The 20787-nt window shown below is 40.9% G+C and overlaps 2 protein-coding genes across 2 annotated transcripts; one reads left to right on the forward strand and one right to left on the reverse strand.

Moving 5' to 3' along the window:
• Window positions 1-871: 871 nt before the first annotated feature.
• Window positions 872-13995, reverse strand: LOC138336624 (mucin-22-like). Its single transcript, XM_069286145.1, has 8 exons — window positions 13250-13995; window positions 12541-13191; window positions 12240-12509; window positions 11753-12202; window positions 8368-8450; window positions 5385-5535; window positions 1620-1831; window positions 872-1284 (listed from the first exon to the last, which is right to left on the reverse strand). The coding sequence occupies exons 1-8, from the start codon at window positions 13993-13995 to the stop codon at window positions 1160-1162; spliced, it is 2688 nt and encodes an 895-aa protein (XP_069142246.1). The 3' UTR covers window positions 872-1159.
• A 2507-nt stretch (window positions 13996-16502) lies between these two features.
• Window positions 16503-19344, forward strand: LOC138336626 (uncharacterized). The gene is made up of 2 exons (XM_069286148.1): window positions 16503-17955; window positions 18005-19344. Exons 1-2 carry the CDS (start codon window positions 16503-16505, stop codon window positions 19342-19344), a joined length of 2793 nt encoding a protein of 930 aa, XP_069142249.1.
• Window positions 19345-20787: the final 1443 nt, after the last annotated feature.

The following is a 20787-nucleotide window of genomic DNA, read 5'->3' on the forward strand; positions in this document are numbered from 1 at the left end:
ATAACTGTGTTCATCCACAATCTCATTTGGAGGTGTCATGACCCGTACTTTGTAGAAACTCCATTTAAACATCGTGTAGCTCACTTACTTTAACCGTCACCGCCATGTTCATTTGTTTTTCGGAACGCTTCTCGACTTTACATATCGTCACTACATTATGCAAATTATGTAATGTTGTGCTTGTAAGTAAACTCGAGAAGCGTTCCGAAAAACAAATGAACATGGCGGTGACGGTTAAAGTAAGTGAGCTACACGATGTTTAAATGGAGTTTCTACAAAGTACGGGTCATGACACCTCCAAAGGAGGTTGTGGATGAACACAGTTATGGGTACTGTTTACCACCACAAGCGTAGATTTTGTGGTTTTGGCTTGGTTTTTGAGGTGCCCATTAGAGCCGAGACGACATTTCGACCGGACAGGGAAATGTCTACCTAGCATATTTTTCGTAAATTTCTCGATTCATCAAGCCATAACTTCGTCAATACTTGGCCAATTTTGTTCATCAAGCACTCAATGGAAAGATAAATTATTTCTTTTTAAGGTAAGATATCCGTCAATACTGTATATAACCCATTTATTAAAATAATCATGGTTTTAAAAAAATAGGTCCGTTTTTCTCGACTGCCGAGTTCATACCCTTGATACTATAATATATATATATGTATACTGTTAGTTTAAAAAAATCGTGCCAGGTCCCTGTGGTCTAACCCGTAAAACACTAACCACATCAAACAATCATGATTAATTAAGTCGAACTATGTTTGTGTGTAAATATTTTAATCACTATCATATTTATGTCATGAAAAGCATATCAACAATATGAATAGATCAGAACTGCTAAATGAATTAGAACAGCAGTGACTAACTGACACCCCGCTACCCCTTATTTGCAACCATGGCAACAAAATTACCCTTATATTTCAAAGCCTAAGGTAACCGTTATTGAAGTAATTTGTCAAATTAGAGACAGCAATAAATTATGTTACAATTAATTTCAAAATTTGAATATTTGGAAAATTTGGATAAAAAAGGTCATGTATATCATATACATCACATAAACGGAATGAAAATCTAGATAAATATATTACATAAGATGGATAAAAATGTTTATTAGTAACCATTCCGGTGGGATTCGGGATCAAACATCGATTAGATAGATCACACCATTGATGTGCCTTTTGATTTATCAGGAATTTCAATTGGTGTAACAGTTGGCACTACAGCCCCAGTTCCACTAGGATTTGTAACAGTCGGCGCCACAGTTGGAGATCTACTCGGAACACCTAGAGAATAAACAAATGGATTAATTGAAAACAATATGTTGATAATTTATTAGAATATCGGATAATATACAAGTAGAAGGTATATGAGGCACACCAATGAATTATGTCATCATTTCTAGTTAAGGATAGTGCAAAATCCTTGTAATGGAATAGTGTTTCCTCAAAGTCCTAAAAAATAATTTGATTATCGAAATATAAAATTACGGTGATGCTTGCTAAAAACGAAAATAGAATTATCATAGAAAAAAATAATATTCCGTGTAACTGGACTATTATACTAATTTAGCAAACATTTATACGCAATTGCCACAGAAAGAGATGAGTATTATGCTAACCTTGTTCAACATTGTGGGAGACAGAGTTGATTTGGTTTGTCGGCCTGACGGTGACATGTCGTTTATATAGAAGTGTACATTCCAAACATGGTGTGCATCGGCAATTTTCATAAATCGTACAGCATAGAACCCCAATACCATATATTAACATACACAGAATACCAAGGCCGACAATCGATCCAAACACAATCCCAGTGATGGCTCCACGCGACCTGGAAAAGGAAAACATAATCGATGTGATATATGATTTTTTTCTTTTCTTTACCAATTTTTCTATCATGTTTAACACGACGTTTCCCGAATTGGAACACTTTGAAACTAATTGTAAAATATTTCTTACGTGTGTTTACATGTAGATGCCTTCAGTTTTAATTGCATGATTTGTTTACTTGTCAGCAGTGCATATATTCATTAATTGAGAGCGTTATAGCATGTCCGGGCTAGCTATGTGTTTTAGCAGGTTCGAGTACCAAAATGGAACTAAATATAGTTTGATTTATAAATATCTATACACTTTAAAAATGTTTTAATTGACTTAAGAAAAGTTCAAACATTTTTTTAGTTTATTTAAGTCATATATCTGTCAACATTATTCCATTCAGCAATTGTTTTTCTTGTTTTAAAATATATGGTGTTTTAGGTTGTCGCACGGCGTCGTTTTCCGGATTATTTCACGATTTAATTATTTTTATGTTTAAATAGAGATAAGTAGATTATCACAGTTACTATTTAGCACCTTAATTTTTGTTCATAACAGTTCTTGTTAGTTTAGACTACTGTACCAAGTATTTTAAAAGTGTTCCATGTATATTTTAGACACATAATAAACATGTACTTTATTAACACTATACAAAAGTTACTTGGTTCAATTTACTAGCTTCCTAATTTTGTCCAAAAACCTCGATCAGCTGTGCACTAGTTCCAATCCTACAAGCTAGCAGGCCATCCATAAATGGCCCTCGCTGTTGATAGGACGTAAATATAACAAGAGGCCCAGAGGGCCTGTATCGCTCACCTGGTTTGTAATGCTAAGTTATGTTCTGGATACAGATTCATTGTTTCTTTTTTTAAGGAATTTGAATATTTACCTCTAATTCCCCTATTTGATGTGTTAATTATTTATTTATACATTATATTTATTATTATATGTATATTATTAATATGAAAAATCAATAACATAACTGACATCACAAAAAGAGTAACAAATCATAAGATTTTTCCATGAAATATTATTTCCATACATGTACATCAAGTTATACATAAATGATACCCTTATGGAATAAGTACAGTACGTATCACAGGTGAAATTCACAGGTAAAACACAGGTAAATCCAGGTTAACTTCTCTGAAATAGACTATAATCTTTGTCACAACATTCTGCTAATTATCAGATTATAAAAAGTGGGCAAATGGAGATACAGCCATTGGGCCAAACCCCTCCTGCCCCCAGGGGGTCAGAGCCAAAATTTATACAAGTTTTGTTCCCCTTCTCCTAAGGATGTTTGTGACCAAATTTGGTCACAATCCATGCAGAACTCTAGGACAAGTAGCAATTTATAGGATTTACCTCAAATTCCCCTATTGGGCCCTGCCCCTCCTGCCCCCGGGGGGTCAGAGCCAAAATTTATACAAGTTCTGTTCCCCTTCCCCCAAGGATGTTTGTGGCCAAATTTGGTTACAATCCATGCAGAACTCTATGACTAGTAGCGATTTAAAGGAAATGTTGACGGACAGACGGACGGACGGACGCCGCGCCATGACATAAGCTCACCGGCCCTTCGGGCCAGGTGAGCTAAAAAACTAAACAAAACAAACAAGCAAGCGCATGTCAGCACTCGGGTATTTTCGTCGAGCGAATCAGTTTCGAGGTGAGCGGGCCTCGAGGAAAAACAGAAACTTGCTATATCCCTAAATCTCTTACTTTACCTTGAAATAAAGAACATGTTTTGAGAACGGCACATCCATTCTCTGGAGATAACGAAATGTTACCGGTAAAAAATAATTCAACGGTGTCACTTCTGTTTACGCCCGTATAATAGCTCTAAAAGTATTGTCATACGACGGTAGTGTAATATGACCAATGTAGTGTTAACGTATGGAAAATGGCGTGCTGTGATTCCAACATGGCTTGGGGAAAGGCAAATCAACTGTTCACTGATGTCTGCTGTTTTAGCCGTGAGATATTTCTCTTTCAACACCTAGACAAATTGTGCGAACTCAATTTTTGAACCGATATGATGTAAAGGTAATGAATTTAGGCATCCGTGGCGCGCATTGTCAACAAGGTCATCAATATTGACATAAAGTCGATCGACCGTGCATGTTCGTCATGATGTCTCGGTCTAATATTTATATCTCATTCTTTTTATGTGAGAGGGAAATAATCATTCTCTACCCTGAGTATTTCACAACAAATGCTGTCACCTCTCTTGCCAGGAAAAAATCTAAATTTTATCAAACTTGCATAGGAGTTAGATACGTTATAACCTCACGCAACTACATCAAGTCATTACTATATTCGGCGTATATTAGATAATGACGTTACCTTTTACACATAACGACTTTTGTATGATGATCTGGCAGGATAATCAAATGGAATTTCAATTAATTTCTTTTTAATTCTGGGAGAAAACTAATCGATGGAGGGTCTGAGAAGTGAACAGGAACACCTCAATTCGAGTTTTTGGCTATTAAATTTGTTTTCCAGACAAGGTTCGAATCCTTAAATGTAAGTTGTTTTTTTGTAAGTTTCTGACGAGTTTCTTATGTGTACAAATCACGATACCCCACAAATATATACTACAGTAATGTGTAATTAGTTTCCTTGTTTTCATACTAAATCTGATTTTATGATTGACTTATTCTCTTTTTCTCATATAGAATGGCTCGAAAAGCCGATGTTTTCGCGCCATTTCTGTATGAAAAAAACAGGTTCATCATTCGAATGTTTCCATAAGTACACGCAAGTGTGGGCAGGTGCTCGTAGACACGCGAAGTGGTTTCCATTCTAACGGTGGATGTCTTAGAGGTCTATCATAAATGCATCGATATCAATTTATAATTGGATTACAAATCCATACAGTGTATTACAATGTAGGTTTTCAAAAGCCAACACAGAACCTGTGTTGGTACATCTCCTGCTTCGCCTTTTATAATGGCGCACTACTATTGTCAGGTACGAGATTAGATGTTTAACAAGAGGCCCAGAGAGCCTTTATCGCTCACCTGGTTGTTGTAATGCCAAGTTATGTCTGAATACAGGATCGTTGTTTCTTTTCTGAAGGAATTTAAAATTTACCTCAGATTTCCCTATTGGGACCTATTTATATGTTTCCCTTCCCTAAAATGTTTTAAAACGACTGGAATTTGATTTTGCTGTTTGTAGACTTTACTCCCTCACCAGGGGGAAACATGAGACCGTAGGTTCATACAATTCACATTTTTGTAAAGGGCTTTAAGACTTTTCCATCTAGAAGGAGCATTCGATTCTACCATTTTTAGAATGTTAGAAGATTTTGAAGTTTTAGTCTATTTGGTCCCTTTTGGCCCCATCCCTCAGGCCACTGGGACCGGGACACTATTTCCCAATTCACAATTTTGGTTTCGGCAAAATGTTAACGAATTTGGTTCAGTGGTTTTGGAGAAGTCGAAAATGTAAATTGTTATCGCAATAGGACGGACGACGCATGACGGACGACGACGGACAAAATGCATCTCAGGTGACCTAAAACACTATAGGAGCTGATAGATTACTGTGATACCTACAATCCTTTTTTGTATGTGGTATAGTACACCCATGTACAACAGGCCTCGGGACTAGTGTAGTCACAGCACACATGCCTACAGTAGTGGTAATATGTCATCCCATATTTGTCTTTTGCTTCACATGTATCGGTTCTCGTTGGCGTGGGCATATCTACAAAAAGATTATGTGGAAGTTATTAAGTAGTTCTGTCAACCATACTTTAGCTTTACCAACATACACAGTCTTATATCAAACGAATTAATGTGTTTTTGAGGTTAAGCTTGATACACATATCATATATTTAAAACTGAATTAAGAAATACTGTAAATGTATGTTTTCAAAAACAATGGATTGCAATTAATGTAACAAAAAACAGCCGAGGTAAGTCTCATTACGATACTCATACACGCAACACACTGCATACATGGGAGGCCGTCCTTACATGACCATAGCTGTTAATAGGACGTTAATTAATCAAACAAACAAACAAACAAACAAACGATACTCCTAATGTGTCGTAGAAATAGCATGTGCTTTTTCCAAGAGGAAACCACACTAGCTTTTTACGCACATTGTATAATTTGGTCAGTTCAATCACCAGTATATAACAAGGAAAAAGGAATTGCATAAGAGATCGCACGTGACTAGCTATGTACATATGAAATTTATTAAACGGGTAAATACTTTATACATTTCAATTTTGTTCCTATACACTACGGATGAAATACGGCTCGCATATGACGGTTTGCGTCTTACCGAGATAATAACTTGACGGTACATAATATATGTATATTGATCATACCGTCAAAATTCCGTATGGCATAGCTGAACGATTGGAAAGTACTAAGCTCACCTAATCTGGCAGTAACTGGTGAAACCTGTTTCTTGTTGAAGTCTCATTTTACAATTGATCAAAGTGTTTTTGAAATTTTCAAAAAACAATTATCTCTATTTGTAGAAAGTTGTTATATAAATAATGCGGCAAAATTAGGTTTATATTTTTCATTCACAAATAATTTACCAATTTGGCGGCCATTTTGAAAGATGTGTGTTTCTAAGAATTTACAGAGAGGAGGAATTGCACCTTTTATTTATTCGAACGTATCACTTAAATCGCCAGTACTACGGCAGTTTAGCTATATATCAAGTTCATGTTTGATGTAAATCGTTGCTTTAATGAAAATATTAAGCATTTACGTGTTTAGGAATTTGAATTTTTAGCACGAAATGCTGAAACAATAACAACTGCTGTAAAGGGACAAACAAGATACGAAAAAGGTAATCATCAGAACGTTTTCTGCTTAAGCTTTGATGTCACCCTTTTTAATATTTTTTCGGGGTATGGAAAAATTGTTGGCAAACTGTATGAATCCGCTATTTCATACCCCGGTAAAATTGAATAATAATGACATCAATGCGTATAATTAATTTTATAATCTATTTGATAAAATTAAAGAAAAAATAATCATAAAGCATTGTGTCTGTCAAAAATTGCTATCTTTGATTCACAATACATTTGTATTTCAAAATAATCACACGAAAATATTTTTTTTATTCCAATTTTGGTATGAACTCCTGTTTCCATAAATCTACATTAGAAAAAGGTTAATCATGAAATTTTTTTTAAAGAACATGTATGCTATAAAACATTATGTGACATTCTTCTATCACTGCGTTGGTGATACATTAGACACTAATATTGATTTTCTTTGAATGACTTATCACCAAAATAAGGTCAAAATATACCTTGTTAATTGATTTGTTTATCGACTTCTACCATTCAAATGAACTCCTGACCCCAGAATCCTAACGGCGTTTATTTCAATAACCCTTATAACCATTTTACAAAATCAGATAGCATTCATTAGGTCATTTCAACTTTTGAGAAACATATTAATTGATCGATTACAAATGTGATGAAAAGAACAAAAAATTAAGATCCCAAGTTTATGCTAATATTCGTTGCCATACCATAAACATTTAGGTTTTTGAAATAGCGATTCTCGAACTTGTGTCAGCTCAGACATTCTGCTAGCAATTAAAGTCCTGACCTTTTTGTGATCATTTGAGAAATTCTTCAAAATGTCGTTGTAAATTCGGTGATGAAACAATTTAGTATTATTTATTTATATGTTCATTGTTTTATTAACTTAGAGCAGTGCTTAGAAGAATCCATGTGAGTGATCCTATTGATCTTCGTCCAAGTTTTAATATTTAAACCTTTATATATATGGTTATCATGATTGTAACGAAGAAACGGATTAATGTCTATTAAATTGTATATCAGAATGCATAATTAAAATCGACAGCTTTGTCCAGTTTTTTGTATTACTAAGTTTAATAAGTTGGAAAATACACTTAGATAATGCTATGTTTACTATTTATATGTTTTGTTGGAACCAGAATTGTTTGGAGATGGCTAAACGAGACCTTGCATAATAACTCGTTTTTTTTTGTTTTTTTTGTTTTTTGCAAAAAAAATGTTAAAATTGAACTCGAAAATATTCACTGCCAAATCCATTATTTATTCTGTTCGAAAAATGAAGCATGAATGAAATAATAAATTAAGTTAAAGAATATCACTTTCATCTAGTATGTAACTTATCACATAATAAGCAGCATTTACATAATGGTTTTTGACACAGTCTTGCAATATGGTTTTGTATTACCAAGGATCTAATTAAGGGAATCTGTTCTTCAAACCACAATTCTAAGTAATATCTACTGGCTATCTTTATTCTGCTTATTATCTCTTTAAGAATGATTATATTATGATATATTCACATGAATTTGTTAGGCCTTAGAGAGAGAGGGGGTGGGAGGGAAAGAGAAAGAGATAGAGAGAGAGAGCGAGAGGTTTACCTATTACGTAATAATTATAAATAAATAATTAAATGCCTAATAATAAAATTTAAAAAAAAGTTCTTTTAAAAAGTAAATATTTCTGATACTTCCCTCATGGCGATTGAAGATAGTTAAGCGAATTAAAACAATGTACTTACATAACACACAGCCAATTAAAAATGTCAAGTAACTTATCATAGAGGATATAATGGTTTCATAACTGTTACTGTAATATTGTTTCCTAAAAATCACAATATAATTTGATAATACAAATATAAAGGTATAGTGATGCTTACTAAAATAAAATTGAATTATCAATTTATTCCGTATAACATCAATATTGATAGTGACATCAAAATTAATTGGAGGGCTGAAGTTGGTTGCGAGTTCCTAGTTCCGTTTAATAAACGGAACTAGGAACCAGACCCGAGATCCGTTTAAGCTTATACGGAACTAGGAACCAGACCCGAGTTCCGTTTAAGTAAAACGGAACTGAGGTCTAGGTATCAGATCCGTTTAAGGAAATCTGTGTTATAGATATTAATTCTGTTCTGTATTATGAACGTAAGCTTTAAGTTCGATTCCCGTATATAATATGTAATTGAACATGCAATTAGAGGTAGAAATCCTAATAAACGGAACTCGGCTCGTTGACCAGCATTTTTGTTGAACGGAACTCGGGTCTGGTTCCTAGTTCCGTTTAAGTTAAACGGAACTCGGGTCTGGTTCCTAGTTCCGTTTATTAAACGGAACTAGGAACTAGGAACTCGCAACCAACTTCAGCCCTCCAAATTAATTGTGTCTTAAGATAAGACATGGTCGTATGACATGGCTGAACGATTGAAAAGTACTAAGCGCACCTAATCTGGCAGTAACTGGTGAAGTTTCAGTATTGTTGAAGTCTCTTTTCAATATTAATCAACGTTTTTTGTTGTGATTTTCAAAAAAACAATTGTTTCTATTTGTAGCAAGTTTTCATACAAATAATTCGATAAAAAGGTTTTTGTTGATAGAATTCACATAGATTAATGAGAGGCCGAATTTCACCCTTTCTTACTTCGATATTTTCACTTCAATTACCATTTCTACGACATTTTAGCTAAATGTAAGTTTAATTTTGCTGTAAATATTTTCAACATTTGCGTATGAAATTATAATCTATTGGTTTTGTATTTTTACATTTTAGTGTAGTTAAAGTAATGCTGAAAAAATAACAAATGTTTGTTTGATTATTTTACGTCCTATTTACAGTCAGGGTCATGTAAGGACGGCCTCCCATGTATGCAGTGTGTAGCGTGCGTGAAGTGCGAGGTGCGTGTCTTGGGAGACATCGGTATGTTCGTGTTGTGTCTTCTTGTATAGTGGAACCGTTGCCCTTTTTATAGTGCTATATCACTAAAACATGCCGCCGAAGACACCAAGCAACACACCCCACCCGGTCACATTATACTGACAACGAGCAAACCAGTCTTGCCACTCACTGTTTGTTGAGCGCTAAGCAGGAGCAGAAACTACCACTATTATAGACTTTGGTGTGTCTCGGCCAGGGGACAGAACCTAGAGCCTTCCTCACAGGGGCAGACGCTCAACTCAAGGCAGAAAGTGAGGCGGTGCCAAGGGAGGCATTAGGAAATATAAAGTCTGTTAGGAAGAAGTGAAAAGATAAGATCCTAAATTTAGTCGCCTTTTACGATCATGCAATAGGAACAGCAGGTACAATTCTAACGCCCTACCTGCAGGGCTATTCAATTGCTAGCAGAATGTCTGAGCTGACACATGCTCCTATTTCATGATCGTAAAAGACAACTAAATTAAGGATATTATCTTTTCTCTTCTTCAAAAGTGACTATTCTTCCTAACGTCTCCCTTGACATCGTCTGTTAAGCGCTCGCCCCTGTGAGGTAGGCCCTGGGTTCTGTCTCGTGATACAATAGCACGCAACCGTAGGTTATCATCATGCAAAAACAAATAAACAGTCATGCTCATATAATTACATATTTAGATATTTGATTGGTAGGAAAAAAGGAGATATGTTCCCCCATAAATGACATCACTCGTGATCCTATTTTGTTTACGACATTACGTCTTGTTACTTTATTTGACGAAGCGATCCACTGTTTGACGCATCGATGTAAACTATATTAGTATAGTTTTATTCCACCGATACCTAAATTTTTTTTTTGATAATTATGCCTCCGTTGTAAATCACCTTGTAAACAAGTATGGCGCATATTGGCCCGTTTCGACCTAAGGTGATAATTTTCAAAATCCAAAAATGAACATCAAAATACAATATTTCTGGATAAACATGCTTTCCGTGTAACATATACATGGTCTTATTTGCGCAAAAGTAGTCTGTTAATTGCGACTTTTGGTAGGGTTTCCCCTTCCTAATATACACTTTTTACAAAGAGCGCATCAGAGAACGAACTTTTATAATGACTAATTTTATTCAGTATAATGAAATAGCACTTAATCTAATGCCTAAAAAGTGGTCATCCGATGCGCTCGTACCGAAAATAAGAAAAACGTAATTGATAAAATATTTAAATTTAATATAAGCTAGACTGCGTATGAATTTTCAGTCAGAACAGTCGGCTATAGCCACGCGGTTGGACTCACATCGATATATTATATGGATTTTGTTATGTACTTAGACATTTTCACACTGTGAATTTTATGTAATATTAGATTAACTAAGTAGATAAGTTCAGCTGAAACAACTTTTATCAGAAAAAAGTACTCTTTTTGTATCTCTCCATTATCAACTGTAACCATTGTTCTTCGACGTCAACCCCAGTAAGGGAAGAGGAATAAGTTGTATACAATGCATTTTAATATTACCAAAGAATTATATATATTATTACATGTACAATTTAGATATTATAATTATTTGTCTTTACCATTTACATGCGACCTATGAATTTGACCATGCCATTCTATTTTGGCCTGGAAGATCAGTAAGAATGATCAATGTTATAGTGCATTGTATGCAGAAAGTTGTAAAACTATTCTGGGACTTTAGAGTTATCTACCTTAACTGGGTGAATATTTTAACATTTATTTATTTACCTTTTGCTTTTTTTCTGTTGAGATGAAAACATATCTGAAGAATTCAAGTTACAATTACTTATATCTAATAAAGTATGTAAAAATTGGAAATGATATTGTAGACAACAACTTGGCTTCCTGATTTGACCATGTGTACTCATTTCACTACACTCAAGACCTAAATATCATGGATTTTGGCAGTACTACTAAAATTGAGACAAAAAGTCTTAGTCGACTTTAAAGTAGTCTATGATTATTAATTAAACTTTTTATTGACACTGATTTCTACTTACTGTCATAGGGCAAACAATGAATAGGCTGTTGTTGTGAATCATGAAACATAAATCAAATATCAGTATGTATTTCGGAACTACTTAGACTCATTGGTGTTTTACGCGAAATGAAAAGAAGCAACATATAAAGCTTTGCCAAATGTTGCAAAATTCCTCTATACCAAAAATAAAAAACTTCAAATCATTAATATGGATATACGCAGTTACACTTAGTGACAGTGATACTGTGATATTGCTGTTGTTGGTGGTACTTTTGGTGGCGGTATTCGTACTCTTGATGCTGGTATTCGTACTGTTGGTGTCGGTACTGGTGTTGGTGGTACTGTTGGTGGTACTTTTGATGGTGGTAAAGCTGTTGGTGGTACTGTTGTTGGTGGTACTGTTGATGGTGGTACTGTTGATGGTGGTACTGTTGGTGGTGGTACTGTTGATGGTGGTACTGTTGATGGTGGTACTGTTGATGGTGGTACTGTTGATGGTGGTACTGTTGATGGTGGTACTGTTGGTGGTGGTACTGTTGATGGTGGTACTGTTGATGGTGGTACTGTTGATGGTGGTACTGTTGATGGTGGTACTGTTGTTGGTGGTACTGTTGATGGTGGTACTGTTGTTGGTGGTACTGTTGTTGGTGGTACTGTTGATGGTGGTACTGTTTTGGTAAAGCTGTGTGGTATTTGATGTGGTACTGTGTGGAGCTGTTGATGGTGGTAAAGCTGTTGGTGGTTATGTGGTATGGTGGTACTGTTGATGGTAAAAAGCGGTAGTTGATGGTGGTAAAACTATTGGTGGTACTGTTGATGGTGGTAAAGCTGTTGGCGGTACTGTTGATGGTGGTAAAGCTGTTGGCGGTACTGTTGATGGTGGTAAAGCTGTTGGCGGTACTGTTGATGATGGTAAAGCTGTTGGTGGTACTGTTGATGGTGGTACTGTTGATGATGGTAAAGCTGGTGGTGGTACTGTTGATGGTGGTAAAGCTGTTGGTGGTACTGTTGATGTGGTAAAGCTGTGGTACTGTTGATGGTGGTAAAGCTGTTGGTGGTACTGTTGATGTTGGTAAAGCTGTTGGCGGTACTGTTGATGGTGGTAAAGCTGGTGGTGGTACTGTTGATGGTGGTAAAGCTGGTGGTGGTACTGTTGATGGTGGTAAAGCTGTTGGCGGTACTGTTGATGGTGGTAAAGCTGTTGGCGGTACTGTTGATGGTGGTAAAGCTGGTGGTGGTACTGTTGATGGTGGTAAAGCTGTTGGCGGTACTGTTGATGGTGGTAAAGCTGGTGGTGGTACTGTTGATGGTGGTAAAGCTGTTGGCGGTACTGTTGATGGTGGTAAAGCTGTTGGTGGTACTGTTGATGGTGGTAAAGCTGTTGGCGGTACTGTTGATGGTGGTAAAGCTGTTGGCGGTACTGTTGATGGTGGTAAAGCTGTTGGCGGTACTGTTGATGGTGGTAAAGCTGGTGGTGGTACTGTTGATGGTGGTAAAGCTGTTGGCGGTACTGTTGATGGTGGTAAAGCTGTTGGCGGTACTGTTGATGGTGGTAAAGCTGTTGGCGGTACTGTTGATGGTGGTAAAGCTGTGGGGTACTGTTGATGGTGGTAAAGCTGTGGTGGTACTGTTGATGGTGGTAAAGCTGTTGGTGGTACTGTTGATGTGGTAAAGCTGTTGGTACTGTGTGGTGCTGTGTGGTATGTGTTTGGTACTGTGGTGTGGTAAAGCTGTTGGCGGTACTGTTGATGGTGGTAAAGCTGTTGGCGGTACTGTTGATGGTGGTAAAGCTGTTGGCGGTACTGTTGATGATGGTAAAGCTGTTGGTGGTACTGTTGATGGTGGTACTGTTGATGGTGGTAAAGCTGTTGGCGGTACTGTTGATGGTGGTGGTGGTACTGTTGATGATGGTAAAGCTGTTGGTGGTACTGTTGATGGTGGTAAAGCTGTTGGTGGTACTGTTGATGGTGGTAAAGCTGTTGGCGGTACTGTTGATGATGGTAAAGCTTGTGGTGGTACTGCTAGTGTTGGTATTGTTGTTGCTGGTTTTACTGTTGTTTCTGGTACTCATGTTGGTGATCATCCTATTCTTGGTAGTATTGTAGGTGGTCATCATGTTGTTCGTAGTACTGGTGCTGGTGGTACTGCTATTGGTGGCACTGCTGTTGGTGGTACTACTGGTGGAAGTATTGCTTTTAGAGGTACTGTTGTTGATGGTAAAGCTCTTGGTGGAACTGGTGGTGGTACTGTTGTTGATAAAGCTGGTGGTGGTACTGTTGTTGATAAAGCTGGTGGTGGTACTGTTGTTGGTAAAGCTGGTGGTGGTACTGTTGTTGTTGGTCATCCTGTTGTTGGTGGTACTCGTGTTCTTGATCATCCTGTCCTTGGTGGTATTGTTGGTGGTCACCATGTTTGTGGTACAGGTGTTTGTAGTCATCATGTTGTTGGTGGTACTGGTCATTCTGTTGTTGGTGGTACTGTTGCTGATGGCACTGCTGTTTGGTCAACTGCTCGTATTAGGGTCAGGGAAAAATTCAGACTGAGTAAAACTGGCCAACATCAATGTTTAATTTACACTCGTGTCTCGGAATACCTTGACAGTGATTTGTCTGGGTCTAGAGTTCCGAGAGATGATGTCATACCAAAAATATCAACAGCATCGTTCAGTATTCTTTTATGCCAAACATCATCTGCGGTACCGTCACAAATTCTGGAGAAGAAAGAGGAGACGAGCGGACGATTTGAATTCTAGAATGTATTGTTTTTACTGATGTATGAAGACAACATTATACACTGCAAAACTAGAAAACAATAAGACGATTATGTTAAATAATACTTTCGGACTTTTTTTTTTGTTTTTTAAATTTATATTTGACATATCAATTTGTTGAAAATTGATATTTTTATATTTCTCTCGTTTATTGGCGTCAAGGCATGACTTCATAATAATTTTCTGTCCTTAAGTCAAATCACATATTTTTTATAAAAAAAATATTACATATGCGAAGTAATATTCTATTTACTTTTATATTTCTTTTTCTTTCTTAGATGGAGTAGTTCTGACTTTAGACACTGAAGTACTTGCATACTGTATAAATTGAGCTACGATGTGATAAACTTAAATGTTCTGCGAGAAATACATGGAAATTGTTATATAGTCCATAATGCTTTAAGCAGATGAAACAAATGATTTCGTTGATAGTTGTACCTGTTACATTGTTAGAACACTTTTGTTCTACTTTTCATGACTTATGATATTTTTATTTTGTTAATATTTAGAATTGAAGAGTGAAAATTGAAATGAAATTCAGGTGAACCACAAAGTAGATTTTAAAATGGTTACTGTACATGTTAAATCTTTATTTCATTTCAATAATACGTTACCATAACTTTAGTATGCAAATACGCTACCTACACCCATCTTTGTAGCCCCAACAAACATAAGATTTGAGAATCCCGTCTCCCTACCGTACCTCATCTCGTACTCGACGAGAGTAACATAGAGTGGTCTCCCTTCCTCTTTCCTTTATGGCGCTACACAGCCCGGACGGCAATTGCATTATGTCTATTTCCTTTCGCTGTTAGGTCCATTTGTTTGACGTTTTAGTCAAGTTTTTTCACACATTCAGTTGTGTGTTTACCCATCTGCCCTGTGTTGTTGTCTTTTTGTACTGTCATTCGTTTTTTGTGCCTTTTTCGGCCGTTTTTTGACTGTTCGACGTGCTCGCCGGTGTTCCGTGCGATCCGTCATTACTGGTGACGTCTCGCCGCTTCCGGTTTGTTTACGTTTGTTTTTTGTTCGGTTTTTCGTCGCTGAGGCTTCGTTGCCGTTTTTATTAGGTAAGATTTGTGTCACCTAACACTGTTTTTTACGTGTTTAGTGTGTGTTGCTTATATTTTACGTTTTTGACGTATTTTTCTTACCTTGTTTACGTAATTGTCGTTGTAATGCCTGGTATGTCCCGCTCGGGTCAGCGTCATGGGTGTTCCCATTTCTATGAGGAACGGGACCCACATGATGCATGTCCCCTATGTCGCCCTTGTCATGAGTCCTCTCCTTGTGAACTTTGTCGAGTTGGAGAGGCTCTTGGCCAGGCCGGCATTACACCAAGGCGATCTTCGTCCTCCCGTAAGAGGGATTCGTCCTCATCTTACGGGAGGAGAAGGAAGCAGGCTTCTAGTTCTGTTTCTGTTCCTGTCTCGGTAGTTCCTGTCTCTACAGGTTCTTCTCGAGATCAGGGGGTGGTCCCTCCTGTCCAGGATGTTCCTGGAGTAGGGGAGGGGCAGCCTGACCCTGACGTTTCTCGGTCTAGGGTCGAATTGGCTGGGAATGCTCGTAAGCTTCCATGCTTGCCTTCGGGTAGGGACTACCAGCCGCCGGTCTCTGACGTTGTCAGCGGCTCCGGCATTCCAGGTGGTGTTGCTGTTGGGGGCGGTCTTGATGCCGGAACTATTCGTCCGAGTTTGGGTTCAGGGACTACAGACTTCCTTTCTGGTTTGTCCGTTTCCACTGGGATTAGTGATGCGTAGCTCTCTAATCCCGGCATCAATTCTGGTCCAACTTTCCCTCCCGTCCAGTTACCTGGTCCCGGTCCTATTAGGTCCGCTCCTGAGTGTGCTGGCTCGGTTTTCCCAGGGGGTCATCCTCAGGGTCCTGGGTTTGTTGGTCAGGTGTCCGATTTTCGGCCTCCTTTTTCCCCCTGGCTTAGGGTATACGGGTGCCTGCGGGCAACCATCCTTGGGCCGCCCAAACCAGCCTGCGGATGGTTTTGGGTTTCAGCAGCATCCCGGCAGTTATGGGCCTAGCCCATACATGTCCGGGTTTCCACTTGGAGGGAGTGGTGGTCCAACCTCGTCCTTTGGTCAGGTTGGCCAGCCCCAGTCTCAGGCAGGCCAGTTTGGCCAGTTCTGGGGTCACTCCCAACCACGGGACCTTTTCCGTATTTTCAGGGATACGGTTTTAACCCCATGGCTATTCCTTCTTGGAACCCTTGGGGTTTGGTCTCTCCCTCGCGGAGACCTGTCAGCGGTTCTGTTGCTCCCCCCCAACCTACTGCTGCTTCGGGTGCCGTTACGGCCGGTCCTAGAAAGGTTCGCCGGACCTTTAGGACTTCTGCTTCTCGTGCAGTCCCGTTTGTCTCCGAGTCCAAGGGTCGAGCTTCGTCCGTTAGGTCGAAGCCCTCAGCTTCTGTGGTTAGGAGTTCGGCTCCTAAACGCCACTTGTTGGAGCCTGCTCAGGAGAGTTTTCATGAGTCTGTCTCTTTTGCTGGCCCTTTTCTCCCCGTTGGGACCTCGGGTCCAGGCAACGAGGAGGATATGGACTGTGAGGTCGTGGGTTCGGCAGAGGATGATGATGTTGTTCATCTCTCCCCTGGCTGCTCCGATATTGACCAATCTGGTTTGTCGGATGCAGATCCTCAGGTTGAGGATTTCCAGGAGGAGGGTGACCTCGAGGCTGCTGAGGTGGATGCCCAGCAGGTTTTGCCTGGGATGCGGGCCCTTAGGGCCGATGTATCTCGGATTATCGGGGCGGAGGTCTGCCCACCACCTTCCGCATCATCCATCCCGGAGTCCACCACCCTTTTGGGTTCTTTGGTGGCTCCACGGGCATCTGCTCAGTCAGATCGCTCACTGCCAGAAGGCACTATTGTGTCTTCAGCTCTGGCCACTGCCCAGTCTCGAGTTATGGAGAAGAATTCTTCTTCATCTCGCACGCTTGGGTTTGCCGGGTTGCAGCTCAGTGTTGGTGATTTATCAGAGGTTCAGGCCTCTGATTATGCCATTCACGATGGACTGCTGTCCTCTCAGCCAGCTAAGCTGGAGTCTAGAGAATTGGCAGCTTGGCCCGGCAAGTCAGTGGACCAGGTGGTGTTCGGCTCCAAGGAGCACCACAAGATGGAGAGGCTGCTGCGCCTTTCCATTCAAATTCTGTCTTATATAGACTTTCTGACGGTTAGTCTATATAGGGTATCCGATGTGCCTGAGGGTCGGATATCTGAGACAGAGCAGGCCGACATTCAGGACAGAGTTACCTCTGCCCTGAACAGGGCATTGAGAGCCTTGGCGTCTTTACAGGTGTCATTGCTCGCCAATGTCTTGTTGGCTAGGCGTTTTTCTGTGTTTAAAAACCGCCCGGTCGAAGAACCTTACCGGTCCCGATTGTTAACTGCCCCCTTCTCTGGGTCCAGTCTTTTTGGAGGGACTCTTCCTTCTGTTCAGAAGGATTTGAAGGAGGACTCGGTCGCTTCTGCCCTTCTTTTGAAGAGATTGCAGACCGTGAAGGCCAGTACCTCGCAGGGGTCCGTGCCTCCCAAGAAGAAGGCTAGAACTTCAGCTCCTCAGTCTACTGCGCAGCCGAAGTCGAAGCCTTTCTTCAAGGGCAACAAGGGGAAGGGTAAGAAGGGCAAGAACCCTCCTGGGGGTAAGAAGAAGAGTTCCTCACTCTTTTTCCCCCTCCTTGGCCATTCCAGACGAGGGGTCTGTTCTGGAGGACTCCGCTCCTCCAGTTTTAGATTCCGGTCCTTCTCCCGCAGGATTCAGTTTCGGGTTAGGAAGCGATTCTCCCGCCTGGGAGGGTCTCGATCTTCCTCGTCCCGATCTTCCTGTAGGAGGTCGTCTGTCCTTCTTCCTCTCAGAGTGGAAGGAAATCACAGAGGACACATGGGCCTTGTCTGTGGTCAAGGAGGGGTTGGGCATTCCCCTCTTGCGGGATCCGCCCTTGGCATCAAGACCTATCTTCTTCCCTCCTCCGGGGGATCCAGAAAAGGCACTTGCCATCCAGGAGGAAGTAAGGACCATGCTTTTAAAGGGCGCGGTCGAGGAGGTGCCTATGGTGGAATGCACTCCGGGCTTTTATTCCAGAATGTTTCTGGTTAGGAAAAAGTCCGGAGCTTGGCGTCCCATCATAGATCTAAGTGCCTTCAACAGGCACGTAGATTCTCCTCACTTCAAGATGGAGACTCCACGGAGCATCATAGCTTCGGTGAGAGAGGGGATGTGGGCTACTTCAGTAGATCTGAAGGATGCCTACTTCCACATTCCCATCAAGAAGTCGGCACGGAAATTCCTCCGTTTCACTTGCAACGGGAAGGTTTTTCAGTTCCAGGCCATGCCTTTCGGGCTCACGAGAGCTCCTTTGGTTTTCACCAAGCTGCTGCAGGTTGTCGTGGGGTTTCTGCACTCCAGGGGAATAGATGTTCACATCTATTTCGACGATTCCCTCATGCTCCACCTAGTGCGGGAATCTTTGGTGCAGAACACCCGTCTGGTCCTGAAACTTTTGCTCAAAGTCGGCTTCATTCCTTCCAGAGAGAAGTCCGAGGTCTCCCCTTCTCGAGACTTTGTCTTCCTGGGAAACCGTTTCAACACGGTTCAGGGCATTGCCCTTCCACCTTTGGAGAAGTTCGAGAAGGCCAGAGATCTTGCTCTGACCTTCATCAGTTGGTCACACGTCCAGGTGCGTTGGTTTCTCAGTTTTCTGGGTTATCTGAACTCCCTGGCAGATGTAGTCCCCCTTGGGAGACTTCACATCAGACCTCTCCAGATGTTTCTCCTCGCGAACTGGGTTCCTGCCAGCAGGGAATGGGAGGCTTGGCTTCCTCTCAACCAGTCCGTGAAGGAGTTTGCACGGTGGTGGACTCTCAAAGACAATGTTCTACAGGGAGTTCCGTTGTCCAAGCCAGCTCCCACCATGACCTTGTTCACGGACGCGTCCATGACAGGTTGGGGGGCTTACCTCGATGGCCATTGCCGGTCGGGGGGGAATGGTCTGGGGATCAGCTCTCCGAGCACATCAATGTGCTGGAGATGAGGGCTGTTCTGTTGGCTTTGCAGGCTTTTCGAAAGATTCTGCATTCCAAGGTGGTTTGTGTGGCTACGGACAACTCTACAGTTGTCGCGTTTCTGGAGAGACGGGAGGGGGGCAAGGTCCCACGTCCTATGTGCCCTCGCTATCCGTGTTCTTCTTCTCTGTCAGGAAATGCAGTTGACTATTCTAGTCAAGCATCTTCCAGGCAGGTTGAATGTTCTGGCAGATACTCTCTCCAGGCGCCGCCAGCCGGTTCTGACAGAATGGCAACTAAATCCCTCGATCTTCGAGGGCATTTGTCAGGTGTGGGACAGGCCTCATATAGACCTTTTCGCCACTTCCCTGAACAACCAGCTGCCAACCTTTGTCTCTCCGGTGCCAGACCAATAGGCTTGGGCTGTGGACGCGCTATCTCTGGATTGGGAGGGGATGCAGGCTTATGCATTCCCTCCATTCAACCTGGTGGGCAGGGTTCTACAGAAGTTTCGGACGCATCATTGCTCCCTCCTTCTGATAGCGCCCCTGTGGCCGAGACAACCATGGTTTCCGGAGCTATTGTCGTTTCTGGCGGATGTTCCTCTGGCTCTTCCACTCAGATCCAATCTCCTGCGCCAGCCTCGGTCACGGACGATGCATTCATGTCCCGAGATCCTCCACCTTCACGCGTGGAAGCTATCTCAGGAGGCCTCGCTCAGGCATGCTTTTCTTCGGACGTGTCAGCCCGCATCGCCCGATCAATTAGGTCTTCCTCTTCTGCCGTCTACCAGTCACGCTGGAAGATCTTCTGTGATTGGTGTATCGGCAGGAAGATTGATCCGATCAAGGCTTCTGTCCAGCTGATTGCAGATTTCCTTCTCTATTTATTAAGGGAACGGAATCTCGCCTCTGGTACTATTGCGGGATACCGCACGGCTATTGCCAGTGTACTTTCTTTTCATGATAGACGAGAGGTAGGTTCTTCCACCTCGTTGTCTGCTTTGATTAGGGGCTTCAGTTTGGACAGGCCTAGGGTACGGCAGTTAGCTCCACAGTGGAACCTAGCTCTTGTGTTAGAGTCACTGAAGGGGGCTCCTTATGAGCCTTTGGGGTCTGTCTCCCTAAAGTTTTTAACTTTTAAGACTGTCTTCCTGCTTGCCCTTGCCTCAGGCCGTAGGAGGAGTGATATCCATGCTTTGTCTGTTCACTCTTCGTGCCTTCGTTGGGCCAGAGATAGCTCTGCCGTTACCCTTCTCACTGATCCTGCCTTTTTGGCAAAGAATCAGGTCCCTGGTTTTTCGCCCGATCCCATTAGGATTCCTTCCTTGACAGTCTCTGTTGAGTCTGAGGAGAATGATCAGTTGCTGTGCCCCTGTCGAGCACTTAGGTTTTACCTTGATAAAACTAGGGGGGGGGGGGCGAGGTACTCGATCTCGTCTATTCTTGCCCATTAAACAGGGTCAGCAGGAT

Source organism: Argopecten irradians, chromosome 12, assembly GCF_041381155.1.
Source record: "Argopecten irradians isolate NY chromosome 12, Ai_NY, whole genome shotgun sequence".
NCBI lineage: Eukaryota > Metazoa > Mollusca > Bivalvia > Pectinida > Pectinidae > Argopecten > Argopecten irradians.